The 15,858-nt window shown below is 34.3% G+C and overlaps 1 protein-coding gene across 1 annotated transcript; it reads left to right on the top strand.

Annotated features, from left to right (window-relative positions):
* The first annotated feature begins 4,403 nt into the window (after window positions 1-4,403).
* LOC125187031 (NAD-dependent protein deacetylase SRT1) lies at window positions 4,404-12,399 on the top strand. The gene is made up of 15 exons (XM_048083538.1): window positions 4,404-4,577; window positions 5,260-5,289; window positions 5,367-5,459; window positions 6,537-6,656; window positions 7,446-7,546; window positions 7,689-7,797; window positions 8,244-8,323; window positions 8,922-9,000; window positions 9,262-9,315; window positions 9,683-9,779; window positions 10,232-10,314; window positions 10,732-10,799; window positions 11,076-11,181; window positions 11,883-12,178; window positions 12,260-12,399. Exons 1-15 carry the CDS (start codon window positions 4,479-4,481, stop codon window positions 12,264-12,266), a joined length of 1,422 nt encoding a protein of 473 aa, XP_047939495.1. The 5' UTR covers window positions 4,404-4,478; the 3' UTR covers window positions 12,267-12,399.
* Window positions 12,400-15,858: the final 3,459 nt, after the last annotated feature.

The raw sequence follows: 15,858 nt of genomic DNA, 5'->3' as shown, positions 1-15,858 counted from the left end.
AACGACTAATAAGAAATGAAAGAAAAAGTTTCAAACTTTGACATGGTTGAAAGAGATACAAATTCCAAATGTTGAAGTCTCGGCATTGGTCTGTTCTATTAAGCATCCTACTTTGGAGCTGGAGCATCTATTTCTCTACTGTTTATTTTCTTTGTATACATGGCAGCAAACTATTGGTGTATGAGAAAATGTATGATGATAATTAAATTTTTAGTCTTTTATTTAATTAATTTAAAAAATATCCACATGTCATTATTTGATTAGTGTAGTATTAAAAGATGTAGCATATGAATGAGCTGATCCGCTCCGAATAAAAATAGGGATAACACGAGAATTAATGGTTTAAATCATTATTTTAGTGACAAGATTTTGATATTGCATTTTAGATAGACTTTTGAATAAAATAAAGGCAAAATACATTCTTAGGCCCTTATACTTTAATCAAAATGTTTATTAGGTCTTCGTACAATTTTTTCGTTTTAATAGGTCCTTATACCTTTCTCATAAATTTCATCACATCCTCGCATAATTTTTTCGTTTTAGTAGGTCCTTATACTTTGATTATAACTTTTATTAGGTCCTTATACAATTTTTTATTTTAAGATATTCTTTTACTTTTATCTTATATAATAATTTATATTTAATTAAATTTAATGAACCTTTTAATTTTATTATTTAGCTTATCTTATGATTATAAATATTCAGAAAAACGTATCTTTCAATATAAATATAAATAATCAATTGAAAATTCGGATAGTTATTCTAAAAAAAACTTCGATTTTAATCTTCAATAATCACAATTAATCTTTTTATTATTCTCTGCAACTTATTGAGATTATTGGATAACAAGATGATATTATCTTTATAGACTATGCTAAGTTAAATAATGAAATATTAAAAAGTTCATTCAGTTTAATTAAATTTAGATTATTATCCAAGATAAATGTAAAAAAGTCTATTAAATAAAAGATTGTACAAGGACCTAATGAAAGTTATGATAAAAGTATAAGGACCTACTAAAACGAAAAATTGTACGAGGACCCGATAAAAAAATTGTCATAAGTATAAGGACCTATTAAAACGAAAAAATTGTACAAGGACCTAATAAACATTTTAACTAAAGTATAAGGACCTAAGAATGTATTTTGCCTAAAATAAAATATATTTTAACTTTACGTAGTTAGAAAATTTATATCTCCAACTATTGCATGTTCCATAAAAGTTAGTAACAAAATGATATAAAACATGTTTCTTTTAAACACGTCTGATTAGTGACGGATCCAAGATAAAAAATGGAGAGGACGGAATTGCTACTATGCTTCGTCCTCGAAGCAAAATTAGAAACAAACGAAGGGGGCGACTAGGGAAAATATACGTTTGGATCCATGGTAACTGGTCATCGGAGAGGGGCAACCGTACCCTGGATACTACTGCATCTGATACACATTGCAATAATGATATACCTGTAAGATATATTTGGTCGATAAAATGTGTACTTTTATTTAGTAGGGGGTGGTGGATCACCTACTATAGTTTAAATCACGACACAAAATGCTACGCTAGAGTCTCCACAATAAGGCGGAACAGCCCCGCCACATCTCAAAAAACACTTATGCCACGTCATCACAGCCCCAAAAACACTTCCGCCTAGTCATCACAAAATAAATTAAGAAAATAAAAAATAAAATAAAATAAAAAAACATGGTTTCACAGCCGCGGCGGCGCCGACGCCTCATAATAGGCCACCGCCGGGTACGGCGCTCTCTCCTAGAGGTGCCCACGGTTCAGGAACCGACGGTTACGGTTCAGAACCGCCGGTTCCGGTTTTGGAAATTGTTGAACTGGAACCGAACCGCAAGGGTGCTTCGCGGTTCCGGTTCCGGTTCCAACACCGCCGGTTTCGGTTTCGGTTCCAAACCGACGGTTTTTTCGGCGGTTTTTCACAGTTTCGAACCGCCGGTTTTTTGCAGTTCCGGCTTGGTTTCACGGTTTTCCAGCGGTTTTTCGCGGTTCCGGCATGGTTTCGGTTCGAAAATTTTTGAACCTGAACCGAACCACGGTTTAAAAATCGACGGTTTCAGTTCGAGAAATTCTCACGGTTTCGGTTTTAACTGCCGGTTCGATAAACCGTGGGTAGGTCTACTCTCTCCTCCTCCGTGGCACCCACATGGGCGGACAACAATTTGGGATCAAAACGCAGAGCCTCCTCTTTCATTCTCTTTCTTTAATATTTTTATTCTTATTTTGTATTTTTAAATAATGAATAAATTACTGTTATCATTCTTTAATAAAATATTTAGCTCAAAAATATGTTATTTTTAATTTTTTTTTCTTTCGGTTAATTAATGATTTTTTTAAAAAAATTTAACTTTTATTGTAGTTCTCCGTTTTGAAATAACTTATAAATATTTTATTTCATGAATGATAATGGAGAGTACTTTATATGGACTCATTTTATATTCCCTCCATAAAAAGTAGATCGCATTAAGCCATTAAGAATGACACGAATTTTAATGTGAAATTGGTGACGTAAAAGAGAAGGAAAAAGAGTAAGACAAAAATAGGGTTAGTGGAATATGAGATCCATATTATTAGTAGTGTTTAATTGTGTGATCCTTTTAAATTTGGTCTATATTTTATGGACAATTAAAAATGGCAAATATGATCTATTTTTTCTTTGAATGGAGGGAAGACTGTTTTTCAATATTTTAATATAAAACCAAGAATCAATCGATATATTGGATAAAGAGAAAGAAAGAGAAGGATGAAAATATTAAAAAAAGAGAATGAAAAAGGATGATGAGAAAGCTGCGTTTTGTTCCTAAATTGTTGTGTATTAAGCAAAGTATTTTAATTTTGTGATTTAGCCTCAATACGGGATCCATTCCCGTATTACTTCCTTAGTCCCACATGTAATACTTTTTTTTTTTTTTAGTTTATCCTATAAAAAATATTATATATATATTTTTTTTTTATAAAAATTTTTCTTTTAAATTAATAAAAATATAGTATTATTTTCTCTCTCCACTTAACACATAAAACAACGTCTCCTAAAATCTTGTGTCATTCTCTAAGTGTGTCATCTATAGACGATGGGAGTATATCTTCAATATCAAATACTCCGTCCGTCTCAGATAGTTTGTCTCATTTTGACCTGGCACGTGGTTTAAGAAATATAATGAAAAATGAGTTGAAAAAGTTAGTGTAATGTAGATCCTACTTATATATAGTAATTTATAATAAAATGTGAATAGGAATGAGTTAGTGGAATATGTGGTCCACTACCAAAAATGACAAAAAGTAAAATGTGACAAATTATATAGGACCGATCGAAATTAAAAAATGAGACAACCTATCTAGTACAGAGGGAGGAGACATTTGGTCTTTAGCCTTGCATCCTCATTAATGGAGTATTAACTATAACAAATAATTTCATTTACAACATATTATACTCTGTATTACAACATTATTGTAATCTACCCCTTGTTCCGCCGTTAGAAGTTTCAGTTTATCATCTTAGTCCATCCGCCATTAGAAGTCCCGATTTACTTTTACTATAAATGATAAGTACATTCCACTTTCCACTAACTCATTCCTCTCACATTCTATTACAAAACTAGGGCAGTGCAATTGGTTCTGAAGGGGCATATTTGCAAGAATGACCAATGATCAATTCCCACTACTGCCGTGTGATTGCAACACCTTTCAGGCACAAGTATGAGGCCTTGAAAGTAGACTTCTGGCAGGACAATGAGTTACACACTCCCCCTTAATGGGCCATTGCGTATGCTGATTGAACACCCTTCACAATATTGTTGGGCTGGGATGTGGGGGCCTTTGGGGTTTAGGTTTCAACCTTTTGCAAAAATAAAAATAAGTCTCACATTCCACTATTTTTTGTCACACACTTTCCTTTATATTTCTTAAAATTTGTACCAAACTCAATTTAGAATTGACGAACAACGGAAGTACATGCTAATAAATTTCTTCTTCAATTTATTGTGACTGAAGTCTGATTATTCTGTTATAAGTTAAGACCCAAAACTGTCCTAATCAATATATGTATCTATGTTATTTTAAATTTAAATTTATTTAATTTTATATTTTTAGTTGTCGAATTAAATACTGTACTATGTTTTTAGAAAGTATGAACTCTCTAGTTTTTATAGTTTTTAGGAGATGCATGAGGAGATGGTTTAGGTGATCCTTACGTAGGTGCAGCACGGGTGCTATTGAGCTAACATTAGTCCATAAATAACAAAGTGGTCTAAAGGGGAACTTGAACTTTTGATCCAGAATATGGCCCTGCCAATTCGAATATATTTACATAGGAGAAGAATCTATTAGACGTTATATATTGTGCGCAAAATCCAATTCAACCATTTTAATTCGATCGACTCTCTCACACATCAAATACCCATAAAAATAATTTAATAAACAAGTTCCCAGAGACCAAAAAGAAAAGGGAAAAACCCAAAATGTCTCTGGGGTATGCCGAGAAGCTTTCCTTCATAGAAGATGTGGGCAACGTTGGAATGGCGGAATTTTTCGACCCATCTCACGTTTTCCAGGAAAAAGTAAAGATTTTTTTGGGGGTCTCATTGTTCTACTTTGTGTTTTGGCTACATTGTTCCTACTGTGATGCATTTTCAGTGCTTGTTGATGAATTCTTTCTTCTTTCTTAGTTGTGCTTCGATGATCATTCTATCTCTGTTTGGTATTACTTCAATTAGCTGTTTAGGTATCTTTCCTCTCAAATTATTGTCATTCTATCATAGGAGGGTTTAGTGATGCCCTAAACTAATTTGTTTGGTTCTTCCGTGAAAAATGCTTTCTGGTGAACAGCATTATTCATTGTTATGTTGAAGCATTTATTTTTCCTCGACTCTTGAGAAATGATCTAATGGAACCCGATTTTCCCATTTTTGGAATTTTGAAATCATATGAAGTGATTGTAGGTATTTGTCAATCGAAATTAAGGCTGGTTATTGGGGGATTCATAGTATAGATATGATCAAACTGATGGATTTGTTTGCAGAGGAAGTGATTGAATTAAATGACAACCTTTATCCATTGTGTACCAAAACCAAGCAAACCAAGATGAAGTTACTCTTGAACCCTTATAAATCTTAGCATCAGATTTTCCCTTTGGAGTGATTGTTAGCTTATGTGTTAAAAGGGGTTGTACTTGTAGGTTACAGCATCATTCGAAAAATAGTCTGATGAATGTTTGACTGCAACTTAATGTCTTCACTTCAGGTTGAACGACTCGCTGGGATGATTCAAAAGGTCTGACCTGGCGATGGTATATATTCATCGAGTTCGGTTGTCTCAATTAAACTGAAGAGCCTTATATGTTCATGCAGAGCAAGCACATGGTGGTATTCACTGGGGCAGGGATATCCACTTCTTGTGGTATACCTGACTTTCGTGGCCCCAAGGGCATCTGGACTCTTCAGGTACTGGGTGGCTCAGCATTCCATTCTTTAAGAACATTTTGACATGATTTTAATAGGCTCCACCAAACAGGCAAACATTGCATCCTAGAAACATTCTATTTGTTTGAATGTGATCATAGTGCTGTCCAATTAAAATTCATTTCTTTAATAAAAAAATTAATAATGACTTTTCTACTGGAATAATTTAATGGACATTTATTGAATTTGTGTCTCTTGATCATGAGTTAAATTTTCATTTTAGTTGCTTGATAATGCATTTCTTGATCTTGTCATGGGAGAGCAATAATTTGAATACAGCACCACCTGGCATTTGACATGGAAAAAGTGATTTCAGTCAAAATAATACCTTGTGCTTTTAAACCTCATGGCTAAAGACTTTAGCTTTATGCATCCCTTGAGGAAGAAAGGGAACGATAGTTAGCATTTAGTAAGCAAATTATGGTTGGTGGATCTTGAATCAGTCACAATAATACCTTGTGCTTTTATACCTCATGACTTTAGCTTTATGCAACCTTTGAGGAAGAAAGAGAACCATGGTTATGTTTTAGTAAGCAAATTATGGTTGGTGGATCTTGATCGTCGCCTCTTTTCATAGAATCACATGGTTGTTAGTGCAACATGTTATCATTCATAGCATAGCCTAGCCGCTTTAGTTTGGTTTCTGAGGTGAAAATCTCACATACAGTTCTGGAACGGGAAAAATAATTTAGTATCTAATTTTCTCTCTGTTAATTAATTATCTATTCCAATACATATTGGAGAGCTCACACTCTTTCGCAATCCTACATGGCTCTCCAAGATAATTATTTTCTCAATTTTCTAAATCCTTCATTTTAAACCTTTTTTTAACTCCAATGCTTTTTAATATTAGAATATGTCATGTAGCACTTATCTATCTTAATTATAGGTATGAGTGCGCTAACTTCTAAGGTTACCATTTCTACCTTCATAGCCACTGTAGTTTGGTTTCTTTTTATTGGTACAGATGTTTGTAAAGTTATTATTGCTTGAAACTTTAGAAGACCCCCGCCCCTGCCCCTGTTATTTTTCCTAAGTTATTATCACACTGATTCGCAGCGCCAAGGCAAAGCCTTGCCAGAAGCATCTTTACCTTTCCATCGAGCAACACCAAGCACAACCCATATGGCACTAGTTGAATTTGAGAAGGCTGGTATCCTGAAGTTCCTGATTAGCCAGGTATGCCTTATGCCTCCATGATAATGTTAAACTGAACATAATTGGAGGTAATCGGTTCTATCTATTTTCTACACTCTTCTAATACTCCCTCCGCCCCTTAAAATTTGGCACCATTTGATCCGGCACTGGTTTTAAGAAATGTAATAGAAAGTGGGTTGAAAAAGTTGGTGGCATGTGAGTCCTACTTTTATATACTCCCTCCGTCCCTGAAAATTTGTCACCTATTTCCTTTTTCGTCCGTCCCTAAAATTTATCACTTTTCACTTTTACCATTTTTGGTAGTGGACCCTACATTCCACTAACTCATTCCCACTCACATTTTATTTTAAAACTAATATATAAAAGTAGGACCCACATGCCACTAACTTTTTCAACTCACTTTCTATTACATTTCTTAAAACCCGTGCGGGGTCAAATGGTGACAAAATTTGGGGGACAGAGGGAGTATTAGTTTTGAAATACAATGTGAGTGGGAATGAGTTAGTGGAATATGGGGTCCACTACCAAAAATGGTAAAAGTGAAAGGTGACAAATTTTTAGGAACGGAAAAAAAAGGAAATAGGTGACAAATTTTCAGGGACAGAGGGAGTATTAAAGAAGGATCAGACGGACGTCTTGAATTTATTTTTCTTCTTTAGCTTTTCCACTTTTGTTTTTCTGCAATTATATGATTTCCACTTGAAATGCATCATATGAAGTATATTTTACGCTTGACATCTAAAGTTACATTGTTGTTCTTGATTTGGCGGTTTTAACTCTGATTTTGTGGCGACTTGTCTGATATGCTAGAATGTTGATGGCCTCCATCTTCGTTCTGGAATACCCAGGGAAAAACTTTCTGAATTACATGGAGACTCCTTCATGGAACAATGCCCATCATGTGGAGCTGAGTATGTATTTTTAATATGATTTTCAATTAAAATTAATAGTAAGTTTTTAATTCAATTTGTACTTGTCGTTTTATCCATTGCACATAGAATGTTATCTTTGGAGCTTGGACTCGCTTGCTTATAATGGTTAATTCCCTTGTAGATATGTCAGGGACTTTGAAATTGAGACTATTGGGTTGAAGGAGACGACTCGCCGATGCTCCAAAGCAGGTTGTGGTGCAAAACTGAGGGATACTGTTCTGGACTGGGAGGTATAATTTTCTTTGGGGAACCCTTAAATTTGAGCTTGTCAATAAGTATTAATAGATGTTTTGATTCTCCTCGTCTGTGGTGTAACTTGAAAGGTTCAGTGAGTTCATCATACCTTGTTTACCTTTGGGTCTGAGAAAAAGTTAAACTCCACGATATCATGCACACACGCGTCATTTTGTAATCTCATTGCAGATCTATGAGTAATGAATTTGTAGTAGTTGATGAAATAGTCTCCTATTAGCTCTTCGATAGGATGAACTACAAAGATCATAAAATTATTACCTTTTGAACATTAGATTTAATTGCATGCACTATGAAGTGTGAACAATGATCTAAAGTTTTGGTACTATTATCTGCTTTGTGATTTTGGATTGGACCTGGTGAAAAGCTGGCTTCACTCATCATATTTCAAAGCCATAGAGCTAATGTTCATTTTATCTGAAAGGATGCTCTGCCGCCTAAGGAGATGGATCCTGCAGCAAAACATTGCAAAATGGCTGATCTTGTATTATGTTTAGGAACCAGGTATTTAATGAAATTATATCTACTTGTGCAGCGATATCCATCTCTTTCACTTTGAGAACTCAGCATTTTTTATGTTCTTTAAAGGCTTAATAGATCTGCTCCTTTGCAAAAATTATAAACCTGGGGAATGCTATTATCATACAAAATGATTTTCCTCTAGGCACTAGTTAAGCTTGGTCATAGCCGAAGGAAGCTTTGGTTATTAAAATGCAAACTGGCATATAACTCCTGTTTGTACTAAAAAAGTAAGTTGGTTTAGCCGTTTAGGTAGAGCTATGTCTTTTGCTGAAGCCTGAAAACGGAACTTAATATCATGAAATTACAAGAATCGAGATCTTCAGAAATGCACGAGATGTTCTTATCTTAAAATTCTACTATCCTCAGGATGACTCATCTTGCATTAGAAAAATGTAGCTTTTCGTCAGCATTTAAAATCCTGGCTGTCAACAATGGTCTTATTGCTTCACCCTAAGCCCTAAACCTTAAACGCAAGTTGTTACTTGTGAGGTTTGCGGATCTTGTCATGCCACCATCTGCAACTCATTTCACCTGAAGCTATCTTGATTTTACTCTTTTTAACTGATATTACACTCTGCAGTTTGCAAATTACTCCTGCATGCAATTTGCCCCTAAAATGCCTTAAGGGTGGTGGGAAGATCGTAATTGTGAATCTCCAGGTAAAGGGTGTCAACAATTCTGAATCCCAGCTGAATGGCATGTGATATCTGAAGTGTCTCTAAACTTTCATATGTAACACACAAGCAAGATGAAATTGCTCTATCCTAGGGCTTGTAGCTTAGTGGTGTTCCTCCTCATTTGCGAGGGTGAGAGATCTGGGTAAAAATTCAACCCCCCATCCCCCAACTAAAAAGAAAGAAAGAAAGATGAAATGGCTGTTATTTTGGCACTTGGATTAAGATATGCTTTTTAATTTTCAGAAAACTCCCAAGGACAAGAAAGCGAGTTTGGTGATACACGGACGTGTTGACGAGGTGACTTTTAATGACACAAACTTCATTTGTTTATTATTTTTATTCATCCAAGATAAAATCTTAAGAATCTTTGGGTTATATTAAATTAAGTAAATGAAGGTACTGAATATAAATGAAAATAATAAGGCTGGGCACTCAGCCAAGTTGTTTGATCTCATTTTTTTCTTTCACCTGAAACCATTCTTCACTTGCGCCATGTTTCGGCTTATAAAACTGCACCCTTTCACAGTTCTTCTTTGACCCAATCGTCACCATCTACATTGACAGTGATATAGCTTTTTGGCGGGAATGACTATAATTTTGTTGCATAAATGTTATGATTTCTTAACTCTGTGTTGTGATAATGGCCAAAATTACCTTTTTTCAGGTGATGACAGGAGTTATGGGCATGCTAAATATGCGTATCCCTCCATTTATTAGGATTGATCTTTTCCAGATTATTATAACCCAGGCCTTAAGTCTAGGTATTGTTTTATCTCAAAATGATTCATCAATTTGCCTTCTTTTTTGTTAATATTTTCTTCATCTGAATTTTGACTTACTGTTTCTAATGTGTAATCCTAAATATTCTTCAAAGACTTTCATCTCACTTTTCATTGCATAGGGTCCTAAAGTTTATACCTTATTCTATATCCCCAATTCCCCATAAAACTTCTACCTGTATATCTCCAACTTGTGGAATTGGAACTTTTTTTCTTCTTACATTTTCATTAACTGATGATTATCCCCAATGGATTATCCCAGCACTCCAAGCATCTCATGTTATGACACTGCAGGCCAAAAGACCATTTATAAGTAGTTTTATCTGGTTTATGCCAGATGTCATACTTCTATTTTTATGTAAAAGTTCACTCAGAAAATGCTTGCAACTATTTTATGTAATTTTGCTTTTGATAGTTGTTTACTTTTTTCTCAGATAAAAAGTATGTGAACTGGACCCTCAGGATAGCCAGTGTGCATGGGAAGCAAGCACCATTGCCTTTTATCAAATCAGTAGAGGTAAATTGATGAACTTTACTGATTTGACAAATTATACATGCCCATACTGAGTTTCTATTAGTAAATGAAAGGCAGGAGAACTCATCACTAACTAATTTGCTTCTTGATTAGAAAAGGAAACAAGTCACATTAAGTTTCTTGCTTTTTTCTGTGGGAACAATAAGCAGTTCCAGTGCTGGTACTTAGTTACCTGATAGTAGTAGTTGTTATTGAGTTCTTTGTTTAGCTGCTGGGTGTTAATATTTGAGCACATACTTGGAGACGTTGATAGCTGTGGTTGGTTATATAATAAATTATATATATCAATGGATCTGGAATACGTTGCCAGTTAGATTAACCATTTGGGACCTTTTGCGGATTAACTTGCATTTCTGGTTTACTTTGGGGTCTTTACTTTCTGTTGTAATCGGACACTAGGTTTCCTTCACTGAAAGTCTAAGCATGAAGGCAGCTGTTTTATATGATCAACCTCTTCATCTCAAAAGGTATATATACTTCATTTCTATTGTAGCTATGTCTTAGAATTATCCAAGTCCACATAGAATGAGGCCGGGGTTATATTTGCTGTAAAATGTCTCATATTCTTTTCTCCACTGTGGAGTACTTTCTGGAAGGTCTTTTTCCTAACACGAAAAATTCTCATTTTTCATACCTAAACTCTCGGAGTGCTCATTGGTCTGAATGCCTTGTGCTTATCGAAGTATGACCTAACGTGTATATTTGTTTTTCTGGACCAAAAACTATTGTCCATTGCTTATCAGGAGGACAGCTAGGAGTACAAAACATTTGGATGTTTTCTTGACTTTGCAGTTCAGTACTGGTTGCAAGTGTACACATGCAGATCTCAAAATACCTGTTGATTTTGAGGTGAAAATAAACTTTCCTTCAAGGGTTTTAATTTTTAGCATTATCATCTGTTCCTTCTGTAATCCCAAATAATACCTTTATTACTCCCTCTCGAACTATTTCCTTATTAGTATGTCCCTGAAAAGAATGAACTTTCTTATTTTGGAATAGTTAAACAACACATTACCCCTAACACATTACCCCTGCACATCATTTTAAACTTATACCATTACACTACACTATTAATGATGTAGAGCCCACTCTCCACTAACACTACTTACACTACCCTTTATCTCTCTCTTACTTTACCAATTATACATTAAAACCCGTGCCGAACAAAATGTTCATACTTTACAGGGACGGATGGAGATATTTTTATTTTTCTTGGGATAGCTATCAATTTGTTAATGCTTTACATACACGAGATAAAGTTATAGTAAGACCTGTCTCATAGCAGTGAGAGATTTGGGGATTCTGCAAATATGGATTCTTAGTAACCAGATATTTCACGAGGAGAATTTGGGGATGTCACTTGATAAATAGTATAAGCCAATTCATGCATGAAGTATGCAACTTCACAGAGTCTCGTTCATGATATTCGTTGCAGAGGGTCGGGTTAGGGAGTTGGTGGAAATATACTTTCTGTGCGCAGATAATGCCTAGAAATCAACCTCATATTGTTGACTTGCATTACACGGTATTTAATAGCACGTTATCTTCAGATTCCAACTGACTCTCTTAAGGAAGAAAAGGATTCTATCATCGAGAAGCTAAAAGAGCGAGCAGTGAGAGAGGCATGCTGCGGCCAAACAGCAGTGGTGGAGAGGAGGGGCATATTAGTTCCCAAAAGTGAGGTCATCGTCCATGCAATTATTACAAACATTATAGAATACGGGGATTCTTTGGAGGCGTCTTCTCTGAGTAACGGCTTGCTTAAGAGGAGAAACGAAGGTTTGATAGACAGCGGGATTTGTTGGAAGCGAACAAAGGGGCGGAAGCGCACGAGTAGGCATAGAAGGTAAGTTGGGGGGTGTGATTTAGCTGTGTAAATATTGAGTAGAATATGGTATGGGGATTTGATCTCCCTACATTGCTACAGATATTGAAGTTGATGGGGTTGGGATCTGAGGAGTACTTTGTTTTTTTGGTAGATGGCACTCTCAGTCCACCTTAATTATAGGAAACTTGAAAATATAGATATTGTTTCTAACTTTGTGATTTTATCAATATGTTTCTACATAGGAATGATTAGGGATGGGGAAAAATACCGAAAAAATGATATATCGCTCGTATCGTATTGAAAAATATCGAAAAATTATCGAATTTTCGATATATCGTAATTTTCTATACGATACGATATCGTATCGTAAGTTTTCGATACGATAACGATATGAATTTTCTTATATCGCGATATATCGATATATATCGAAAATACGATATATATCGAAATTTTTTGATATATCGATATTTTCGATATATATCGATATTTTATTTTCGATATATATCGATATATATCGAAATTTTCGATATATATCGATATTTAACGATATATCGAATTTCGGTACGATATATCGAAATATCGATACGATAACGATATGAAATTTTTTTATATCGAAAGTTCGATATATCGAAATTCGATATATCGAAACTTTCGATACGATAACGATATGAAATTTTTTCATATCGATATTTTCGATACGATACACGATACAACGTTTTCGATACGATATATCGTATCGACCCATCCCTAGGAATGATATGCTACATACCTTATGTGAGCTTCTTATGTGAGCATCACTCTCGTTTGACGCATGTTTAGTATTGTTCGTTTTGATATATATATTTAGTTTGATTCTAATGTGAAATCAAAATTTTAATACTCCCTCCGTGCTATAGTAGTAGATGTCACACTTTCCTTTTTAGTTTGTCCCACGAAAGATGTTACATTTCTCTTTTGGAAAAAGTTTCTTCTCACATCAATTATAAAATTATATTTTCTCTCACCACTTAACACAGAAAACATCTCCTAAAATCTTGTGTCATCTTCCAAGTGTGTCATCTTCTTTTGGACGGTGGGAGTAACATTTTTTAATGAAATCAAACTAAATATATAAATCGAAATGAACAATATTAAACATGTATCAAACGAGAGTGATGCTCACATAAGGTATGTAACATATTATTACTCTGTTTCTATATTCCCTCTATCTATATTGGTCTGAAAATTTATGTTTGATGCACGAAAGATTAATATAAATGTGAATTACGTAGGGCATGCTTGGTATGATGGAATGAAATGAGGGTGGAATGGAATGGAGGTTGGAATGAAATGTCAATTTCCTTGGATTTTTTTTGCATTTTTATCCATTCACCCATTCATTTCATCACACCAAACAAATGAATAGAATGGAAGTAGGAATCACATTCCATTACACCATTCTATTCCATCATACCAAGAAGCCCCTTATTATTGTTTATTGCGACTGGTTGATCACCAATCTCCACCAAAACGACCCACTTCTACTTTTTAATAAGTTGATAGTTGGGGCCATCTTTGTTTTCCTTTTACCGTTTTCTAACTACACTTTCTAATTTTATTTTCCCATTCTCACGTTCTCTCAATTCATTCATTTTTCTTCCTATTATTATTATTATTTTTTTTTTCATACAACAAAAGTAAGACAATGGATCCAAATAATTCAACCCTATTCAAATTCGACCCAAATTCAACCCTACTAGGGAATTTAATTATCGAAAACCAAGCTACTCTTGATGGGAGTGTTAGAAAAGGAAGTAAATCTCATTCCCTGGGACAGAATATTTATTACTTACCTTTGGTTCATATACTCCCTTGTCCCTTGCTAAGCAATGCATTCTTTTTTTTCATTCATTTTGAAAAAATAATACAAAGTATTTAATAGGTGATGTCGAGGGAAAATAAAGTAAAAGAGAGAATAATGCACTTCTCTCTCTTACTTTACTTTCTCTATACTTTAACTACTCCTTCCATCCCATTCTAAGTGACACATATCGTTTCTGGATATCCCACTTTAAATGACACATTTCTTAAAATTGAAACATCAGTCTCTCTATTTTTTTTCTCTTACTTTATTCTTTGGTTAACTCACAAAATAACACTACATAAATTTTCGTGCCGGAAAAGAAATGTTCCACTTAGAATCAGACGAAGTTGTATACTCTCTCCGTCCATAAAAAATAGACAAAGTTATAATAACACAAGTTTTAATTCGCAAATTGGTTAAGTAAGAGAGCTTACTGGACTGTGGAATTCACATTTAGAATGATGTGTATGGTTGGTATTTGTTAAAACTTTCCATATTTAGAATTGATCTAATTTTGATGGACAACCCAAAATTTTAAAATTAGTTTTTTTGTGGACGAATGTAGTATTATTGTTCCAAACAAGTGCAAAAAAGAGCATCTCGCTTAGCTAGGGATGGAGGGAGTACTATATTTGGTGTATATTCTTTTCTTTTGTAATCATCGATTCATCTATACAAAAGATGAATCTCTGTTCCTCATTATTCTTTCAATAATTCAATACAGAACACAATTCTATACGATTTAAAACTTCCCATATTTAGAATATTAATTACTATTATTCTTTCATCAGTTTCTAATTGGGCTATCTTTATGCCAAAGTTTATGCAGGTTGAATCTTGCTATGTTGGAAACAATGACAAAAAATGGTGCATGTTATCAATAACGAGAAGTTAGTTGAATCCCAAAACACACAGGATGCTGTATTGAGGGAACCAAAACTTCACCTTCAGTCATGTAAAAATATATGGGGATAAACAATGTGGACACAACTTATGCATGAGGAAATACAACAATCTCCCAAGTGGTTTTCATGTACAATCCGATAATCGGACTGTCCAATGCAAAAGCATGATCTTCTACAATTCAAATGCTAAAACACGCTATATCAAAATTTTACCATTTTTGAAAAACAATTATTAGAAGAAGAGCATAATCCAGGTATGGCCATGATGTTGACAACTATAGACTACACCCTTCATTCGTTCGAAAGCCATTAGTAGAAGAAGAGTATAGTTTGAATGGAATCAAATTGAGCAGCTTTGTAAGGCTGCAGAGATTAGCACTTTTGCGGAGACGGTGGACTGGTTGCATCATGTCTTGGAGGAAGACGATGGAGCGATGATGGAAAATTTAACAGCACAATGAAAGCGGGAAATGACTACTCTATTCGCCGAGGATATTTTTATTCGAAAACATAAAAAATAACTACTCCATTCATCCCTGAAAAACAGTCTCAATTTTTTTAGTGTCCATGAAATAGTCTTATTTCCAAAAATGAAAAGTTTCTCAATCATACTTTACCCACATTTTCTCTTTTCTCTTATAATTTACTCACTTTTTCTCCTTTTCCATTTTAATTTAGTTACCGATTTCTCATTAAAACCCGCATCCATGTATAGACCTATTTTTCTCCCTCCACTTAACACACAATAATATTCCTAAAATTTCATGTCATTAGACAAGTGTGGTGTTTATTATGGGACATAGGAAATATTAATTTGAACAAATTAAACTTTAGTAACAAATTTTATACCACCATCATAGTTTAATATCCATTTATGAAATCAACTCTAAGTAACTACTCCCTCCGTTCCATAGTAATGGAGACGTTTCTTTTCAGCACAAAGATTAAGA

This window comes from Salvia hispanica, chromosome 5 (genome assembly GCF_023119035.1).
Source record: "Salvia hispanica cultivar TCC Black 2014 chromosome 5, UniMelb_Shisp_WGS_1.0, whole genome shotgun sequence".
NCBI lineage: Eukaryota > Viridiplantae > Streptophyta > Magnoliopsida > Lamiales > Lamiaceae > Salvia > Salvia hispanica.
The sequence above is the reverse complement of the archived record's forward strand: the minus strand, read 5'-3'. Positions and strand labels throughout refer to the sequence as shown.

What these genes read in the sequence shown, in the direction of transcription:
- LOC125187031 (XM_048083538.1), top strand. Translation starts at nt 4,479, where the DNA reads ATGTCTCTGGGGTATGCCGAGAAGCTTTCCTTCATAGAAGATGTGGGC. An exon ending in ATACTGTTCTGGACTGGGAG is followed by an intron (nt 7,798 to 8,243) that starts GTATAATTTTCT and finishes TTTATCTGAAAG; the next exon opens with GATGCTCTGCCGCCTAAGGA. An exon ending in CTTTTATCAAATCAGTAGAG is followed by an intron (nt 10,315 to 10,731) that starts GTAAATTGATGA and finishes ATCGGACACTAG; the next exon opens with GTTTCCTTCACTGAAAGTCT.